The 17,425-nt window shown below is 42.3% G+C and overlaps 2 protein-coding genes across 2 annotated transcripts in view; one reads left to right on the top strand and one right to left on the bottom strand.

The window, feature by feature from the left end:
* Nucleotides 1–8,893, top strand: part of tpp2 (tripeptidyl peptidase 2) — a 17,750-nt gene extending 8,857 nt beyond the window's left edge. The window contains exons 17-28 of the mRNA XM_042225123.1: nucleotides 46–146; nucleotides 222–318; nucleotides 410–547; nucleotides 684–928; nucleotides 1,320–1,398; nucleotides 3,967–4,005; nucleotides 4,437–4,588; nucleotides 4,678–4,774; nucleotides 4,874–5,004; nucleotides 5,475–5,724; nucleotides 5,841–5,960; nucleotides 6,053–8,893. Of these exons, the coding sequence (XP_042081057.1) occupies nucleotides 46–146; nucleotides 222–318; nucleotides 410–547; nucleotides 684–928; nucleotides 1,320–1,398; nucleotides 3,967–4,005; nucleotides 4,437–4,588; nucleotides 4,678–4,774; nucleotides 4,874–5,004; nucleotides 5,475–5,724; nucleotides 5,841–5,960; nucleotides 6,053–6,142 (1,539 nt within the window). The 3' untranslated portion in view covers nucleotides 6,143–8,893. The remainder of the gene's footprint in view (nucleotides 1–45; nucleotides 147–221; nucleotides 319–409; nucleotides 548–683; nucleotides 929–1,319; nucleotides 1,399–3,966; nucleotides 4,006–4,436; nucleotides 4,589–4,677; nucleotides 4,775–4,873; nucleotides 5,005–5,474; nucleotides 5,725–5,840; nucleotides 5,961–6,052) is intronic.
* LOC102295605 lies at nucleotides 8,878–16,323 on the bottom strand. The gene is made up of 8 exons (XM_005932682.2): nucleotides 16,121–16,323; nucleotides 15,920–16,032; nucleotides 15,687–15,847; nucleotides 14,217–14,334; nucleotides 13,444–14,145; nucleotides 11,548–11,696; nucleotides 11,016–11,133; nucleotides 8,878–10,876 (listed from the first exon to the last, which is right to left on the bottom strand). The coding sequence occupies exons 2-8, from the start codon at nucleotides 16,020–16,022 to the stop codon at nucleotides 10,491–10,493; spliced, it is 1,737 nt and encodes a 578-aa protein (XP_005932744.2). The 5' UTR covers nucleotides 16,023–16,032; nucleotides 16,121–16,323; the 3' UTR covers nucleotides 8,878–10,490.
* Nucleotides 16,324–17,425: the final 1,102 nt, after the last annotated feature.

Genomic DNA, 17,425 nt, shown 5'->3' with positions numbered 1-17,425 from the left:
GGTTCTCTTCTGTCTCTTTTCTGACTCTGGTTTGTGACTGCGCAGCATGCCTCGGAGGGAGTGACGAGTTTCGAAGTGTTTTCACCACTGAGATACGAGGAAGTGTCTCCAACTATCACCCTCAAGTCGTGGGTTCAGCCTCTGAGGTGAGTGTAGGTGTGCACAATTTGGTTCTAACTTTAGTTGTAGCTCCTTTATTGAGCCCATTGTCTGTTTTGTAGGCCCTTAAGTTCAAAGATAAAAGCGTTGGGGATGAGGGATGTTCTGCCTGATAACAGACAACTCTATGAGATCGTGCTCACCTACAGCTTTCACCAGGTAAAACCACCTGCACAACATATGAAGAGGAAAACGTAGCTTTTTTTTTTTTTTGGCCATGTGTTTATAATCTTCTCCTGCTTGTTTTTAGCCCAAGAGTGGAGAAGTTACACCCAGCTGCCCAATGCTGTGTGAGCTGCTGTATGAGTCAGAGTTTGACAGTCAGCTCTGGATGCTGTTTGACCAGAACAAGAGACTGCTGGGCTCTGGTGACGCCTATCCACACCAGGTACACATGAAGACCATGCCACAAGGAATGCCTGTACACGCATTTCTGAACCGTTCCTTCATACCTGCAGGTTGTACCTGCTTTATGATGATGGGAAAGTGGATTTTAAAAAAAGAAATCTGTTTTATTTTTACAGTATTCTTTAAAGCTGGAAAAGGGAGACTACACTATCCGGCTGCAGGTCCGCCACGAGCAGTCCAGTGAGCTGGAGCGACTTAAGGATCTGCCGTTCGTGGTTTCTCACCGTCTCTCCACCACCCTCAGCCTGGATGTCTACGAGACACATCGCGCTGCCCTCATGGCCAAGAAGAAGGTGAATTCTGTCACCTTGTCCCCGGGTGCCACACAGCCTTTCTACGTCACAGGCCTGCCAGATGACAAGTGAGTCAAACCCACCAAGGGGCCAGACATATTTAGTCTGCATATCCATGCTCCAAAACTCTTTATTTCCTGTGGCCTTGCACCGCAGCACCATTTTTGGTCTCTAAATAGATTTGGTTGCTCTTTACACGCAACATTTCATTTCATCCACTTCAATTACCACAGATACTCTCTGTGGTATGCAGCTCCAAGCTCGTTGGCTAATGACTCGTCAGTGAGCATGTGGTGTCACAGTCAGACCAGACCAGGTTTTTAACCATGATGATCATTATCATCTCTAGACTTCAAAACAGGACCACAAACCAGTGTGAAAATACTTCACCTTTAAAATATGTGAGTCTTTATTTATAATTCTGAATTTATTCTCTTTCTTCCTTTACTTTGTTTACAGGATCCCGAAGGGAACGAGTCCAGGATGCTACCTTTCAGGCTCTCTCGTCGTGCCCAAGAGCGAGTATGGCAAGAAAGCTGTGAGTAGCTTTGTTCTTTGTAAACTTCGATACTTCAAAGAAATATGTGGTCCTGCTCATCAGGACCCAAAGTCGTGCTGGATTTCACATTTCCTGCCAAGCATTCACTTAGATGCATTTAATGTGAAGCCGGCAGGACTCGCAGTCCTGAGGATCAGAAAACACCGGTGCTCGATTGCTCCCCTCCACGCACAAACCTGTTTAAGTTGAAGCCTGATATATGTCTGTGAAGGTTCTCAGTCATCCAGGTCATCGTAGTCAAAGGAGCTTGCAAAGAAAAGCGTCTGGACTTCTTTAAGTTGCTTGAAGACGTTTCACCTCTCATCCGAGAAGCTTCTTCAGTTCTAAGGTCAAATGGTGGAGAGTCCCAGATATAAACCTAGTGGGAGTACCCCCCACAGAGGGACAAAAAATCAGAATCAGAATACTTTATTAATCCCTGGGGGAAATTATTTTTTGTTACAGTGCTCCATTTTAAACCAACATTAAGACAAGACAGACAATACACTAACTAAGAATAGTACAATATATACATATATACACATACATACTTCACTCATAAATAAATAGTTGGAAAAGAAACATGTGTAGCTGTAGCAGCAAACAGTGTGTTAAGTGGATGCGTTGTACAGGGAGATGGCCACAGGCAGGAATGATTTCCTGTGTCGTTCAGTGGTGCTTTTCGGTAATCTCAGTCTCTCACTGAACGTGCTCCTGTGACTGACCAGCATGTCATGGAGTGGGTGGGAGGTGTTATCCAACATAGTCTTTATCTTGGACAGCATCCGCCTCTCCGACACCACCTTGAGGGTGTCAAGCTCCATCCCCACAACATTACTGGCCTTACGGATTAGTTTATTAAGTCTGTTGGCATCTGCGACCCTCAGCCTGCTCCCCCAGCATGCAACAGCATAGAGGATCGCACTGGCCACAACAGACTCATAGAAAATCCTCAGCATTTTCTGGCAGATGTTGAAGGACCTCAGTCGCCTCAAAAAATAGAGACGACTCTGGCCCTTCCTGTAAAGTGCTGTGGTGTTTTTAGCCCAGTCCAGTTTATTGTCAATGTGTACTCCAAGGTATTTATAGTCCTCCACAATGTCAACACTGACCCCCTGGATTGAAACAGGGGTCAAGTGTTTCCTGGTCTTCCTGAAGTCCACGATCAGTTCCTTGGTCTTTGCCACGTTGAGCTGCAGATGATTCTGCTCACACCACGTGACAAAGGAGTCGACCACAGCCCGGTACTCTGTCTCATCATCCCTGCTGATGCATCCAACCACCGCAGAGTCATCAGAAAACTTCTGAAGATGGCAGGTCTCTGTGCAGTGGCTGAAGTCTGTGGTGTAGAGGGTGAAGAGGAAGGGGGAGAGGACAGTCCCCTGTGGTGCCCCTGTGTTGCTGAAATCGCCTGAGCCAAGGTGTGAAACTGGGTGTGGGTCCCAATCAGCCAGAGTTTCAGGTGTGTTCATTGTGAAACCTGGCCCCACCTTATCATGCGAATTCCTGAGGTCAGATGGCCCAGGATGTGAGTGGGCGTTAAGGCGTCTGGGAAGGGATCTCAAAACTGGATTATAGATGGCAGACAGTTGGTGTCGTAAACCCCGCCTCTGTTCAAAGATGGTCGCTCACAGTGGACATAGATGGCTTCTTTCACTCCTCTTTCAAACCATCTGTCCTCTCTGTCCAAAATGTGAACATTGGCATTAAAAATCGAAAGAAGCTCCTCCTCTTTCAAACTCTCCACCATTTGACCTTAGAACTGAAGAAGCTTCTCGGATGAGAGGTGAAACATCTTCAAGCAACTTAAAGAAGTCCAGACGCTTTTCTTTGCGAAGCCTGATATATATTTTTTTCTCATTCATTTGGCTTCTGTTTCAATCCAGAATCAATCTAATGTGGTAAATGCGGCTCTCTCACAAATTGAATACAGCTGAGTCTGATTGTTTGGAAAATTTGGAAGAATTTTAGTTGGAAAAGACAAAGATTTTTTCCCCAACTAAATTAATGTAAGGGGGATTTGCTACTTACCACTGAGCCTGAGGCTGTTTGCAATAGTCCCGCCAAAATTTGCTCTACAATTGCTTTGTTTTGTTTGCAGAGCCTGTTCTCTTGGTTTTTCTTAGTTTGCAAGCACTCACTTTAACTTCCCTAAAGACGCTTCGTGAATCAACTCTTAATTTCTTTCTTTCTTTTCCTTTTTTTTTTTTTTTTTTTTAAGCTTTTGTGTGTTCGTGGCTTTACTTGGTGGCTGCGGCGCAAAAGACTTCAGTTTGAACTCTAGCAGCCATTTACAGATCAGTGTTTTCCACTTATACTTATATAATTATCAGAACCTATATAGTTCTGATAATGCACTGATTGCATTCAGTTTTCCCTGCTGCAGGAATAAAGGAAATAAGTAGATCAGATGTGTTTAGATTTAAATCTAAGACCACACGTTTAGTGAGCAACAGGTAGGTGTGCGGACTCTCCGAGTCTGCCAGTGAGGATGAAATAAAGAGAGAATCCTTTTTTCTGGTGTGCTTGTGTTGTCTCTTCCTTACTGTGTGTTATTCTGACCACCAGGGGCAGGCCTCAGCAAAACGACAAGGGAAGTTTAAAAAGGTACTGGATGAGCTAGAAACACTGTACAACAGAGCGTCCACTGCTCTCCTACCATCTGGAAATGGCTTACTCTTTACCTTAAGCTAGGATTTGTTACTTCTGCTTTATCATTTCAAAGCATGTCAGTATTTCTGTTCTTTGATGCATTGTTATTTCGACAGAGTAGTTAGTTTTCTGGTGGTCAATACAATTATCTTTTTAGTTATAATTGAAACTTTTATAACTGGGTATTTTTTCCTTAATTTAAAAATCAGTGAAACGGGAGGATTTTGGTGCTTTAAGTTAGCAGAGGGTGAGAATTTGGGATCATGATGATGCATTATGCTCAAGGTTGAATGACTTTATTTCGACTGAGCTGGTTTGTTTGTTTGTTTTGTGCGTGTGTGTGTGTGTGTGTGTGTGTGTGTGTGTGTGTGTGTACATTTATGCAGGATGTCGTTCCCGTCTTCTACCACTTAATTCCTGCTCCCAACAAAACAAAGAATGGAGGGAAGGAGAAGGACAAGGAAGGAGAGAAGGAGAAGGACGTTAAGGACGAGTTTGCAGAAGCTATGAGGGATCTGAAGATTCAGTGGATGACCAAGTGTGTGCACTTTCTCATCTCTTATGTCCGCCAACGCTTCAACTCGGCTTCATTTCTCGCTCATCCGTGTGTCACCTTTTACTGTTCAGGTTAGATTCCAGCGCTGTTTATGACGAACTGATGGAAAACTACGCCGACTACCTGGCACTGCATGTGCAAAGGCTCCACCAGCTGGACTCGGAAAAGGTGAAAGAGGAACGGGGAATGTGCCAGGAGTCGTGGGACGGAGTTTAAACTGTGCGACCTTGTTAACTCAGTCATTTTTTTCTTTTGTTTACGTTTAAGGAGCGTGTGAAACGCCTCAAGGAGGTGGTGTCAGCAGCAGACCTCGTCATCTCCCGCATCGACCAGACAGCCTTGGCTGTTTACCTCACCATGAAGACGGACCCACGGCCGGACGCCGCTTCTATCAAGAGGTATGTTGCTCCAAGGAGCAGCGTTAACACCACAAACTAGTTTTATTAAATATTTCAGTTTAGCTTAAGCATGAACCCCTGAGAAGGTGTTCCACACATAACAAATTTTATTAGTTTAGTTTGTTTTTGGCAGCTCAAACAAGAGCTCAACTCTTCAACCCATTGAAAACCTACTACATTCTGTGTATAGAACAGAATGCCTGTTCTATACACAGGCATTCTTTACCTTAGTTGTACATGAAGTACATTTTAGAATTTAGGCTCCTTTATTTGTTTGTTTTTTTATAAAAAAAAAAAGAACAATAATAATAATAAATTTATAAAGCGCCTTTCAAGACACCCAAGGACACGTTACAATAGGATAAAACACATAATGGAAAAATGACAAACTGAAGAACAATAAAACAAAAGCACAATTAGGCTTAACGTAGCCGTGCTGCTCTTGACCTCTGGTAATATTTGTGTTTCAGCGACATGGAGAAGCAGAAGTCGTCCCTGCTCGACGCTCTGTGCAGGAAGGGCTGCGCTCTTGCCGACCAGCTCCTCCTGCCCCCCTCGTCGCAGGATGGCGCCGGGGCTGTCGCCACGGGGCAGACGGTGGCTGAAGAGCCTGCAGAGGAGGCGGCCAGCAGTTCTGATGACATCCTGCAGAACATTTCCAAAGCCCTGATGGATACATTCTGGGAGGTGCAGAAGTGGGCGGAGCTAACTGAGTCCAAGGTAAGAGAAGTCAAATTGGTGTTTGTTTGTTTTGGGGGTTTTTTGTTGTTGTTTTTTTAAGATTTGGGGTCATGGCTAAAGTTTTCTTTCTGTGTTTCTTTGCCTTGGCTGCTCAGGTGTTGATGTTTTCATATAAACACGCTCTGGTGAACAAGATGTACGGGCGGGCTTTAAAATACGCCTCAAAGATGGTGGAGGAGAAGCCCAGCAAGGAAAACATGAAGAACTCCATCCAGGTACGGCAGCAGTGACGGCCAGCACATGATGACGTCTTTTTCACTGCAGTGATTTTTAATTATTCTTTTTTTTTCTGTTTCTCGTTCCTCAGCTCATGCGTCACCTCGGATGGACACACTGCGCTGCTTTCAGCGAGAACTGGCTCCCCGTCATGTACCCCGCCGACTACACGCTGTTCTAGGCAACGGCGCGCACACACCTGCATACACCCACGGTCCCATCACATGACAACTACGATATCATGTCCCTCAGGGTCACATGGTCTATGCATCCAACCAACCAGCTGCCTCCTCAGATTTTTTTTTTTTTAAATGTAATTGTTGATGAACACCAAAATAAATGATGACGGCGAGCTTAAGTGGAGGGATCACGCTCATCCTGAAGTTACCTTTAAACATGTTGTCGAGCAGCCTCGGCTGTTCAGCAAGAAAAACAACCAATAAATGAGTTTTTAAGAGCTCTGAACTCTCTCGAGGGTGGGCTTGATCCTGCAGCTCAGTCGTCGTCCTTTATTTTGCTGTCATCCACAGATTTTTGGAGGCGTTCACATCCACCCCATTCTCAGCTGTCTGGACTTCATTTCACATGAAAAACCTCATTGTCTGGTGTAAATACTGTAAAAAAACAAAAACAAAACAAAAGGGCCACGACCCGGTTTATTAGCGAAGAAAACAAACTGACTACTCAAAGCTTGCTGTTATACTTCAGAGAGAAGACGGAGGACTCGCTGCTGCACACGTGCAGACACACGGCGCCTGATCCTTGAGTTAAAAGGGAGTCACAGACAGAGCTCAATCTCCCTTTTTTCTTTTCTTTTGATTGTCCAGCCCGCCTGGGTTAAAGCTACCATTTATTCTTGTCTGTCTCAGAACACACAACAGTTTTGAGGTGCCTTTCTTCATGTACCTTAACCTTTTCTGATGGGATGAAACACAGGTCGTAGGGGGAGGATTTGACCACAGGAGGCGCTCATCTACTTTCACCCATCAACCTTCAGTGGTGTCGACGGATGCGTCGAAGCTCGTATCAGCAGCGCGACGAGCCACGTGCTCGCTGCATCACCGCCGCCTTCGACAACCACCTAAAACAGACCTCACTAACGTCACGATGCAGTCGCGGGCAGCGGTAGGATGTTCGGATCTGGTTTCATCGTAAAACTTTCACACAGTGTTAAGACGAGTTTCTGTGCAGCAGTCACGGCGTTGCACATGTACACAGTGTCATAAAATAATGTACATACACTCATAACTTACAGTATATTAAGATGCAATAGGTATATAACACAAAAATATTCTAATCGATGTGTTTTGAGTATATGCATGTCTTCTAGGATGTAAGGAAGCATAGTTTTGTGGAAGCGGATTTTCAGTTTCTATTTGAATGATTTTTAATCGCTGACGGTATCCTCTGATGTTGTTTTCATGTGTGCGTGTCTGAGTGAATATTATTTGTGAGGGTGTTTTTGTGTACATCAACATTTCTCCCAGCGAGACTGTAACGAAAGCCATTTAGAGGGGAGCTGAGCATAAGTTTTGTTTTTTGCTTTTGAGGACTTACACAGTGCTTTTGTCCAATTTATCTAATTTACACAGACCTTAAATTACAGCTTCTGCAAGCTGTGATGTTTTTTTGTTTTTTTTTCTTTGAACTTAATAGGTCTGGACATTTGCCATGTGCCACATGTTTCTCTACTCAAAATAATCCAGGCGAGGTTGGTGCCTGAGTAGAGCTCAGAGTTTATGATACACAATGCTCACCTGCTGAAAAGTGCGTGTGTGAGAAGTGAGTGAGGTTTGCAGCTAATGTACATTTTATTTTCCTCTCCTCCTTACCTTGGAATGGGCGCGGCTCTGAGGCTTTGTGCATGCTTTTTCTTCATGTAGTGACGATGTGATGTGTAAATGGTCGACGCTGCCGTGTGCAAGCATAGGAAAACGGTGTAGATGGAAAAAATGCTTCTAAAAATAGACAAACCTCACAACATGCTTCTGAAAGCTGTTCAGCAAAAATTCAAAGGGTTGTATTTAAGGGTGTATCTAACATGGACAGATCTTTTTTTTTTTCCCTTTTTTCTTTAAATCCATAAAACTTAAAGTATGATTTCTGTTTCATCACTTTAACCAAAGAACGATTTTCCACGTTAAGCTGTTTAATCATCGCTGCATGTATGAAGGCATAAACCATATCGGAGAGGAGGTGGTGGTGGTGTCACGCCCCACGTGTGAAGATGAACCCTTACCCTCCGGTGTGGATTTTGTGACTGTTTATGGTCTCATCTTTCCCTGATGTTGTTTTAAGACCTCTCTCAAGTGGAAGGTCCATGCCTACGAATGTAAAAGCAGCTGCTTTCGAGCCTCTTGTCCTCAAGGGGAGCAGAAAAATCTCTTCTGGGGGTGAATCGGTGGTCACAAATCATGCTTCTGTTTTTAGCTTCTCAGCAGCAGTCTCAGGTTTCTCTGCTGGAATCCATTTTTCTTTTTTAAATCTTCTCTTTTCTCCTTTTTCTGGAGTTTTGGATTGTTTTTCAGACAGATGTTGCGTTCAGGGCTCTGCTATCAACAATTACACGCTGCCAATGACAGTTTCACTTTTAAAATAATTTTAAAAAGGCCTTAACGTTCACCACAGGACTTTACCGTCCACTTCATGGCACCAAACAGACGTCTCATATCCGTTGCTCTCACTCCGCTGGTGTCGAGAAAGACTTCAGAAAAGCTTCTTACGGTTGTGTTTATATTTATAGTCATAAAATCTAGTAAATGCCAATATTTTATCAAATGTTACGAGATAAGGTTGTATGCTCTTAGTATTATTTTATACCTATTCTTCCTTGATGACGTGGGAAAGACCCCGAGCTACTGTCACTATTTTGTGGTCACATGGAATAAGTCACAATCAGAAAAATGACACTGAATAAAAATATTTGGAAGAATTCACGTGTTCACTGAGCATCACTTGCACATACAGCAAAAGAGACTTAAAAACGGTACAGCTGACATGCCAAAAAAAGACATTTCATAGCTTCTTTATACTTACTGTGGAGGGCCGAGAGAGCCGAACATGAATAAAATAAATACTTAAAATTGGGGAAAAAAGTTCAATTTCAATTCACTTCATTTAAGCCATTTAATATTTTTTTTCCTATTTTAATGACATTCTGACTAAATATTTGACTTGTTTGACATTTGTCTACTTCCAATTTTAATTAATCACAATTCTTTAATGGTGTGTTTAATATAATTCCTTTTGGCACTTATGGCCCTCCATACCCCACAGCCCAGTGAGTCCTGTTCAGATGATTTGTTTTATCCCAAACACAGTATATTTAAGAGAAAATCTTTACATCTGAGAAGCTGCCTCTTATACTACCATCTGAGGAAAAAGATGGCCAAAAGTCATCTTAAAAGACAGTTCAAGTCTAAACAACAACAAAACCATCTGCAGTAAACTGACTATTTATAGGCCTTCAAGGATAAAAAGTCTGATTTTTGGGGGGGGAAAGTGAATATGTTAGGTTGTTGGGATGCCGATCACCCATTAAAACCAGGGTATGTAGAAGAGCATCTCTGAACACACAGCATGTCAAACCTTGAAGCAGTAGCAGAAGACCACCACTACTCCTGTTGGCTAAGAACAGGAAACTGAGGCTACTCACATGGATTCACCAAAATTGGACAACAGAAGATTGTAAAAACGTCTGGATTTCTGCTGTGATGTTTAGGGTCAAAATGAGATGTAAACAACATGAATCCTACTTTGGATCAATGGTTTAAGCTAGTGGTGGTGTAATGGTGTGGAGGATATTTTTAACAGCACAACTTAAGTATTGACTCTTTTATGACCACAGTGTACCTGTCTTCTGATGTTAACTTCTATCGGGATAATCCACAATGTCCCAAAGCTCAAATAGTTGCAGAGTGGTTGTTGTTAACATGGAACAAAATCTCTGAGAGGTGTTTAAATCTATCCCATGAAGAATTAAAGCAGTTCTGACGAAAAAAAAGTGGGTCCAACCCAGTAATAAAGTGGTAGGTAAGTGTGTATTGACTCTATTTAAGTATTAATTACAAAATATGAGTATAGAGTGTTGGGGGATGTAATATAACTCTGCAAAAGTGTACAGGATGTGTGTTATCAGCATGATATAGAAAATTTTCCTATATGAAGGTTATTGTCAACCAGTGTAACACGCACCCCCGAGAAAGTGTCTAATGAGTCTAGAAAGGGACTGCACCATAGAAGGCAGATGATTTTCACAACACATTTTCAGCATCCTTGAATTTGGTATCCGAACATTTGTTTAGCAAACGTCACTGCCACAGCAGATCCAAACTCACACTCATCTCCTCAGATTTTTCTTTTATCCCCCACCAACATGTATAAAACAGCAGGTAACAAATTTTAGTTCAAGCTCATAGCAGCATTAGTAAACACTGGATCATTTCAATTGAATTGCTGGCAATTCGTACACTTCAATGGCTTATCCCATGGGAGTGTCTCAGGAAATCTATCCACACCTCTTTGGCCTTTCAGTCTCTACTTGTTGCCATGAAGATCTTCATCTCTCCATCCTCGGCCAATAAGCTTGTGTTAAAGGCCTTTTTAAAGTTCTCAGTGAAAGTCAAGTCAGACTCAAACCTGACCTTGTTGGCCCAGATTAGAGTTGTTCCCGGTTTGCAGAAATGCTTCATGGTGACCAGGAGCTCATCCAGGAAGTCGTGATGGTAGACCACATCAGCTGCCAGTATGTAGTCGTAGTGGTAGATCGATGATGGGTGGGTGCGTTCCAGGTCGTAGCTCCATGGCAGAGCAACCACCTGGGGCGTGTGTCTGCAGCGGTTTCTGGTGTTCCTTATCACGTTAGCCCGGAGATTCCCTAAAATCTCTGGCAAATCTGTGGCTGTGACCGAAGCTCCTGATGATGAAGAAATACATCATCGTTACAGCGATACAAGGGCATTGTGGTGTTGCAAGACTTGTGAAATGTTCAGTGCCTCTGCGTGTTTGCATATACATGCTTTGTGTTTTGTGTCAGATTGTATGAGAACCCTCACCCAGCAGACTGGCCACAATGGTTACTAGTCCTGTCCCTGCTCCCAGCTCCAGCACTTCCTTCCCCTTCAGGTTCACCATGTGCCTGTTGTTTTCCAGGAAGGAGCACAAAGCCAACGCCTTCAGGACAGAGGGGGATCAGACAAGACCAAATTACTGAGTGTGGTCCTGCTTTTACGATCATACTATGTATACTTATCTAATTTTTATAATAGCTTTGCATGATTTATAGTTTACAAATTACTGGGCCTTGGTTCATCCACTGTCTTAAACAAGCTGTTTTAGCTGCTCTGCCATATGGCCATCCTTCCTTTAAGCCAAGCCACTTCTGATTGGCCACATGCATGACCATATTTAGGGTATCCTTTCTAAGTGACATCATACTGTTCCAAGACTAAAAAAAACTGTCTGAAAGTAAGAAATTACAGCTTTTTGCTCACAGGCTTCCGTAACACTGTATATAAGACAGAAATCAAGAAAGCGTACAAAAGGTCCACTTTCAATAGTGTTTTGACAGTTTTCATAAATGCTCACCGCTGGCCACATCATTGCTCCAAAAGAGTCTATGGATTCATAAATAACGATATCCTCCCCTACATAATGATAGATATCTTTAGCAATGCTGCAGCCGATGCTGGGGATCCAGTTCTGTTTTAGAGCTGTCTCTTTCTTAATCTCCTGTCCTGTGGGAACAAACAGGACAAACAGAAATGAGCTTCAGTTCAATCAGACACAGTAAGGACAAAAATAAATTATGCATAATTCTCTAAGATTGCTAAGATGAGTGTCAGACAAATACTGGGAAGCTTATGAGTCAGCATTTGCCTCACTGTATAATTTGGAACACTAAAAAAGACAAATGTTAGCATTTTAATGGGTATAATGGTGTCATTGCGTGCGAGGGTCAGATAACCTGACAGCAAAGAAAAACATGTCTCTGCTTCAGTTCCTTTTAGGTTCAGTCACTCTAAACCAGCGGGCACCACATCAACCCCGTGGTTTCCCTCAGGGCAGTTGGTTATAGTTTTGGCTTGTCTACCTTGTGGCCTTACGGTGTGTCTTACATCTCAGATTTAACAGGAGAAGAATCCTGCCAGTCTCCTTAAAGCTGTTGTTTTACTTAAAGGTAAAATTACAAAGAAAAACAAATGCTGCTCTACATTTTTTTTATTTATAAGTATTAAAATCCGTTTAAACTATTAAAAATGCTGAATATTAGTTCCTGTAAACATTTTGCTACGTTGGCTTTGTGGCTATATAGCATGCTAGCACGATATTTTGGAGGCTAGCAACACTGACTACTTTTTGAACAGACAATATCAGGTGTAAAGCTTATTCAGTTTTACTTTCAGCTACATGCAAGTGCTAGGATGGTAGCATGCTTTTAAACACTGTTCCTGCAAATATTGTGTCATAAACATGTTTATAGTGTGCTATCTTAATTTGGCATTAGCATGCTAATATTTGCTAACTGTCACTAAACAGAATTTAAGTTAAAAAGGAATTTCACTGGTTTTGTAGTTATAAAGAAAAGTTTATGACTTTATGTTTTATGGTTTAAGAAATTTAAAAGTACAGCAGGAAGCAAACTCAACAGAGATCTGATGGTGGTCATCATGTGGAGACCATGAATGTTTGAATATCATGTCTAATGATTTTGGGCCTCACATATTGGATTATAATGCAAAATTTGAGCCATTTCAGACTTGGTCAACATGTAGGATCAATATCTGTACATTTAGCTTTTTATTTTTCTATTTTTAGTACAGGTCTCTTTATTTGGTAAGATCTCAATGGTCATAACTTGGTAGAGTTTGACGTCCTGGGCCTTCAGCTACAAAGGCCACAAAGGCATCACCTTTGCCTAATTTTAGGAAAATGGACAAGACCATGAATGTTTAAAAATCATGTCAGTGCAATTCCATATATATAAATGTTGGGATCACACATGGATCATAATGCAAAATCTGAGGTATTTTAGACAGAAAAGGGAAAAAATACTTTCACGAATCATTTTCTCTGTACCTTTAACTTTTCATCACAAATTTATAGTGAAGAAATGGTCCCTTTGTAATTGAGTGTCAGCCAATATCTCATGTAAAGTATATCTCTTTTTAGAGCAGGGCTCCTTGTTTGATGAAGTCAAAACACTCTGAAGAACCCGATACCCTGGGCCACCAGCTGCAAATGACCCAGGGCACAGAGGCATCACCTTTACCTAATATCTAAGACTAATAAGTCTCCTGAATGCTTTACTGCTTAAACATGGTTCCACAAGATTTCCAGCATTTTATAAACTAATATCTTCAAAACTTGTGAAAGGAAAAGAAAATTTGAGTGAACTGACCTTCTAAACACAAGGAGATTACTATTTTGTGTGTAACACTGATACATGTCCTGATACACTGGTATGCCATTTAAATGGCGCACCTGTTATATCTTCAGAACTGGAATCTGTGTCCTCTGGTTGAGCCTTCTCATCTGTGAGGACCTCCACCGTGTTCTCCTCTTCTTCACACTCAGTATTGTCTTCCTTTTCATTTTCTCTTTCATCCTCTAACATGTTGGTTTTTTCTGGTAATTCATCATAACTTATTTTTTCATGATCGTTCAAGTCATCCTCATTGGATTTTTGCTCCACAAGCTTTTCTTTCCCCTTTTTATCTTTATCTTCAATCTCCTTCCTTTCTTTCCCCTCCTTCTGTCTCAGCGGATCTTCCAGCATGACATCACTAAAACATTCCTCTCCTTCTCTACTTGTTGCCATGAAGATCTTCATCTCTCCATCCTCGGCCAATAAGCTTGTGTTAAAGGCCTTTTTAAAGTTCTCAGTGAAAGTCAAGTCAGACTCAAACCTGACCTTGTTGGCCCAGATTAGAGTTGTTCCCGGTTTGCAGAAATGCTTCATGGTGACCAGGAGCTCATCCAGGAAGTCATGATGGTAGACCACATCGGCTGCTAGCACGTAGTCGTAGTGGTAGATCGATGATGGGTAAGTGCGCTCCAGGTCATAGCCCCATGACAAAGTTGCTACCTGGGGCGTGTGTCTGCAGTGGCCCCTGGTATTCCTGCACAAATTGACCCTCAGGTTGTTCAGGACCTCTGGTAGGTCTGTGGCTGTGACCCAGCCACCTGAAAGAGAAATAAAAAAACATGTAGAACCTCGCAGCTCTCTGAAAACAGCTTCATCTCTGCCTACGTACCAAGGAGTGCTGCTACGACAGACACAAGGCCGGTTCCTGCTCCGATCTCCAGGACTGCTTTATCCACGAGATTGATCTGTTCTCGATGAGTGTCCAGGTAATGACAGAGAGCCAACCCCTGAGGACATATGTACATATTTAATCTTCTCTTTATGATTAGCAAACCCTGTTCGATTTAGTTAATGTCAGCCTGTTTGACAAAGCGAAATAGACTAAAATCTCTCAAAAAGTAACACATTGACATCTACCAGACTGGAAAGGTTACAAAGCTGTTTCTAAGGCTTTGGGACTCTAGTGAGCCACAATGAGAGCCATTATCCACAAATGGAGAAAACTCGGAGCAGTGCTCAACCTTCCTAGGAGTGGCCAGCCTACCAAAATTACCCCAAGAGTGCATCAACGACTCATCCAGGAGGTCAATCCCCCACCCCCCCACCCCAAGAACAACACTTAGAGAGCTGCAGGCCTCACTTGCCTCAGTCCAGGTCAGAGTTCTTGATTTGACAATAAGAAAGAGACTGGGCAAAGATGGCATCAATGGGAGAGCTCCAAGGAGAAATGCACTATCAACCAAAGTTGAACTTTTTGCAACATTTGAATCCTGTTACATCTGCCTTAAAGGTGATACAGAATTTCATAAAAAGAACATTATGCCAACAGTCAAACATTCTGGTGATAATATGATAGTGCTTTGGAGTGTCAGGACAACTCTATATCCATTACTTTTCTAAGCATCCTTTTTTGACTCCCTATATCAATTTTAAGCACTTTATATTCAAGTACAGAGTAGGATCATTCTTTCTCGATGATTCTGTCCCATATTCCTTCTGCAGCAAACTCAAACATTCAGCCAGAGTCATTAAAAATTATTTTCAGCAACAAGAAGAACAAGGGGGACAGAGCATGTGTCTGACCCCCTTGTTCCAGCAACCAGCCTGCCAAGAATCTCAAAAATCTGTGGGCAGGGGTACCCAGAGCTGTTGAGGTTGTTTTTTTGTTTTAGTGTTTACTGCAGTTGTTGAGGAGTAGAAGTACTGATGACATTTGTTTTGTATGTACCGCAAATTTCAGTGCAGCACTTCTCACAGCAGTTAATGTAAGTGATTAAAATACAAATTTATTGCCAATATTTGAAGCACTTACATAAAAAAGTAACTGAAATTTTGACCCAATCAAATTGACTGCGTTATCTGATGAGTTCACCAAGTTTGTTGTGGAGATAATCCTTGTGAAATCTTCAGATTTCTTCACAGTTGTCACAAACACATTTCATGGATGCAAAGTCAGCTAGCTGAGCTTCTGTGTCCATCTGAGTGATGATGATGATGCAACGTGGTTGAAAACTTCACAAAAATATTTGATCAAAATGTCAAAGAAGTACAGAAGGTCTGTGATACAAGACAGAAGCTGATAATATTAGAGAAAATGATTGCATGCAAGCTTTCAAATCAGGGAAACAGTGCTACTCACTGCCGGCCATATCATGCCAGCATACGAGTCCAGAGCCTCTTGAATGATGATCTCCTGGCCGACATAGTTGTACACCTCTTTCCCAGCTCTGTAGAAGAAACATGGAGCCCAGGCTGGTCTCTGCTGCTTCCCTACAGATGACTGATCTGTTTGCGAATCATCTGAAAGATCTAAATGTCAGGTACTCTGATCTGATCTGAATCAAACACATAACTCACCAAGGGTTATCCTACCTTTGTCCTCCTCTTCACTTCCATTTGTCTCCTCATCTTCTTCTTCTTCTTCACTTCCCATATACATGGTTTCTTCCACAGAGGTTGTGGACAAAGTATCCATATAAAATGCTCTGCAATGTTAGACAGTTAACTGAGACATGAGTCCATGTAGGACTGTATGTTAAACAATCCTCTAAATATTGTAAGTGCCTCACATACCTTTTGCAAGCTTCAAATTTGAGAAAGATCTCAGGAGCCACCCGAATGCATCACAGAGACCTCGGACTGAGGTGTTATAGAGCATCCTCCAGGACACACCCATCATCATCACAAGGGCACGGTGATATTTTTAGAGCAGTACCCATGAGAAATAAACACAAGCAATATCCCGGAGCAGAACACACGTAGAAGCAGACTCACACGGACATGCTACAAAGACGAGCTGAAGAGGAAGCCAAAAGGAGAGAGAGAGACAGAATGATATCAGCAGGCTGAGGGTGGGGTGGGGGGGGGTTTGTTGTCACCGGTACTTTTTGACTTCTCAAAGCTGGAACTTTGCAAAAACGTGCACGGTCTGTAACACCATACCCAGATGTATTAGGAATTCATGTTAAACCTGTAGAAGCTGGTATTTTTCTAACTTTTAAAGTTAAGAGATAACTTTACATTAACTTGAACACCACCGTGAGTTCAAATCAGTCCACGTATCATTTGTTGCGATAGTAAGTAGTCTAAAAAAAGTGGAGACACATGGGGCCAAGAGGGGAATCAAGGCCAATACATAATTTATACTTGGTTTGAAGGCATCTTGGCAGAGAGCTCCCAAGTTTGTGTTGTTTCAATTAATGCCTGCTGTTAGGCAGTCAACAACTGTAACTCCTGCATAAGGAGGAAGAAAAAAGAGAGAGACCAGCAATAACAACATGAAACATGCCTGAATGGAGGACATCAGCATTATGTCCATTAAAAAGCTTTTAATAATTCTGTATACGCCTTTTAATTAGTAATTAAAGGGATGATCACCATGTGTCCTCAAGAGGTCAAAGCTCAAGCAGCACTTTTATTTCTTGATCGTTCACGTCTCCTGCAATCACCTGCTTTTGCAGATGAAAATGTGGTCTCGTCTATTTAAAAAAGTGACGTGTGTAACGTGGAACATGTCCATGTTGTGCCTGCTTTTCCTGCAATGCCCTCAACTGCTTCACCAGAGATGTAACAGGATCAGCCCGGCATGCAGCCCCTGAGAAAAGAAGCGAGCTTCAGTAATATAAACCTCAGTTAGACCACCCTCAGTTGCATGAAGTACCACCTCCCCACCCTCCAGTTTCACCTATCATCCAGCTAAATCCACTCACATCCTAAAACACGAACTCCATCCAGGACCTTGGGGTGCTTTGACACATTAATAGAAAGCATGCAGTGGTTAAGTCATTGCCCGGTTGTGCTACCGATGCCAAGCAGCCTTATTTGGATAAAAGATGGGAGTTTTTAAGCTCGATGACAGGCACCACAAGTCCACATTAA

The sequence above is a fragment of the Haplochromis burtoni genome, unplaced genomic scaffold (genome assembly GCF_018398535.1).
Source record: "Haplochromis burtoni strain Fernald_Lab_line unplaced genomic scaffold, NCSU_Asbu1 Contig_161, whole genome shotgun sequence".
Lineage (NCBI taxonomy): Eukaryota > Metazoa > Chordata > Actinopteri > Cichliformes > Cichlidae > Haplochromis > Haplochromis burtoni.
The sequence above is the reverse complement of the archived record's forward strand: the minus strand, read 5'-3'. Positions and strand labels throughout refer to the sequence as shown.

What these genes read in the sequence shown, in the direction of transcription:
- LOC102295605 (XM_005932682.2), bottom strand. Translation starts at nt 16,022, where the DNA reads ATGGATACTTTGTCCACAACCTCTGTGGAAGAAACCATGTATATGGGA. An exon ending in TGTCGTAGCAGCACTCCTTG is followed by an intron (nt 14,146 to 14,216) that starts GTACGTAGGCAG and finishes TTTCTCTTTCAG; the next exon opens with GTGGCTGGGTCACAGCCACA. An exon ending in CATTGTGGCCAGTCTGCTGG is followed by an intron (nt 10,877 to 11,015) that starts GTGAGGGTTCTC and finishes CTTCATCATCAG; the next exon opens with GAGCTTCGGTCACAGCCACA.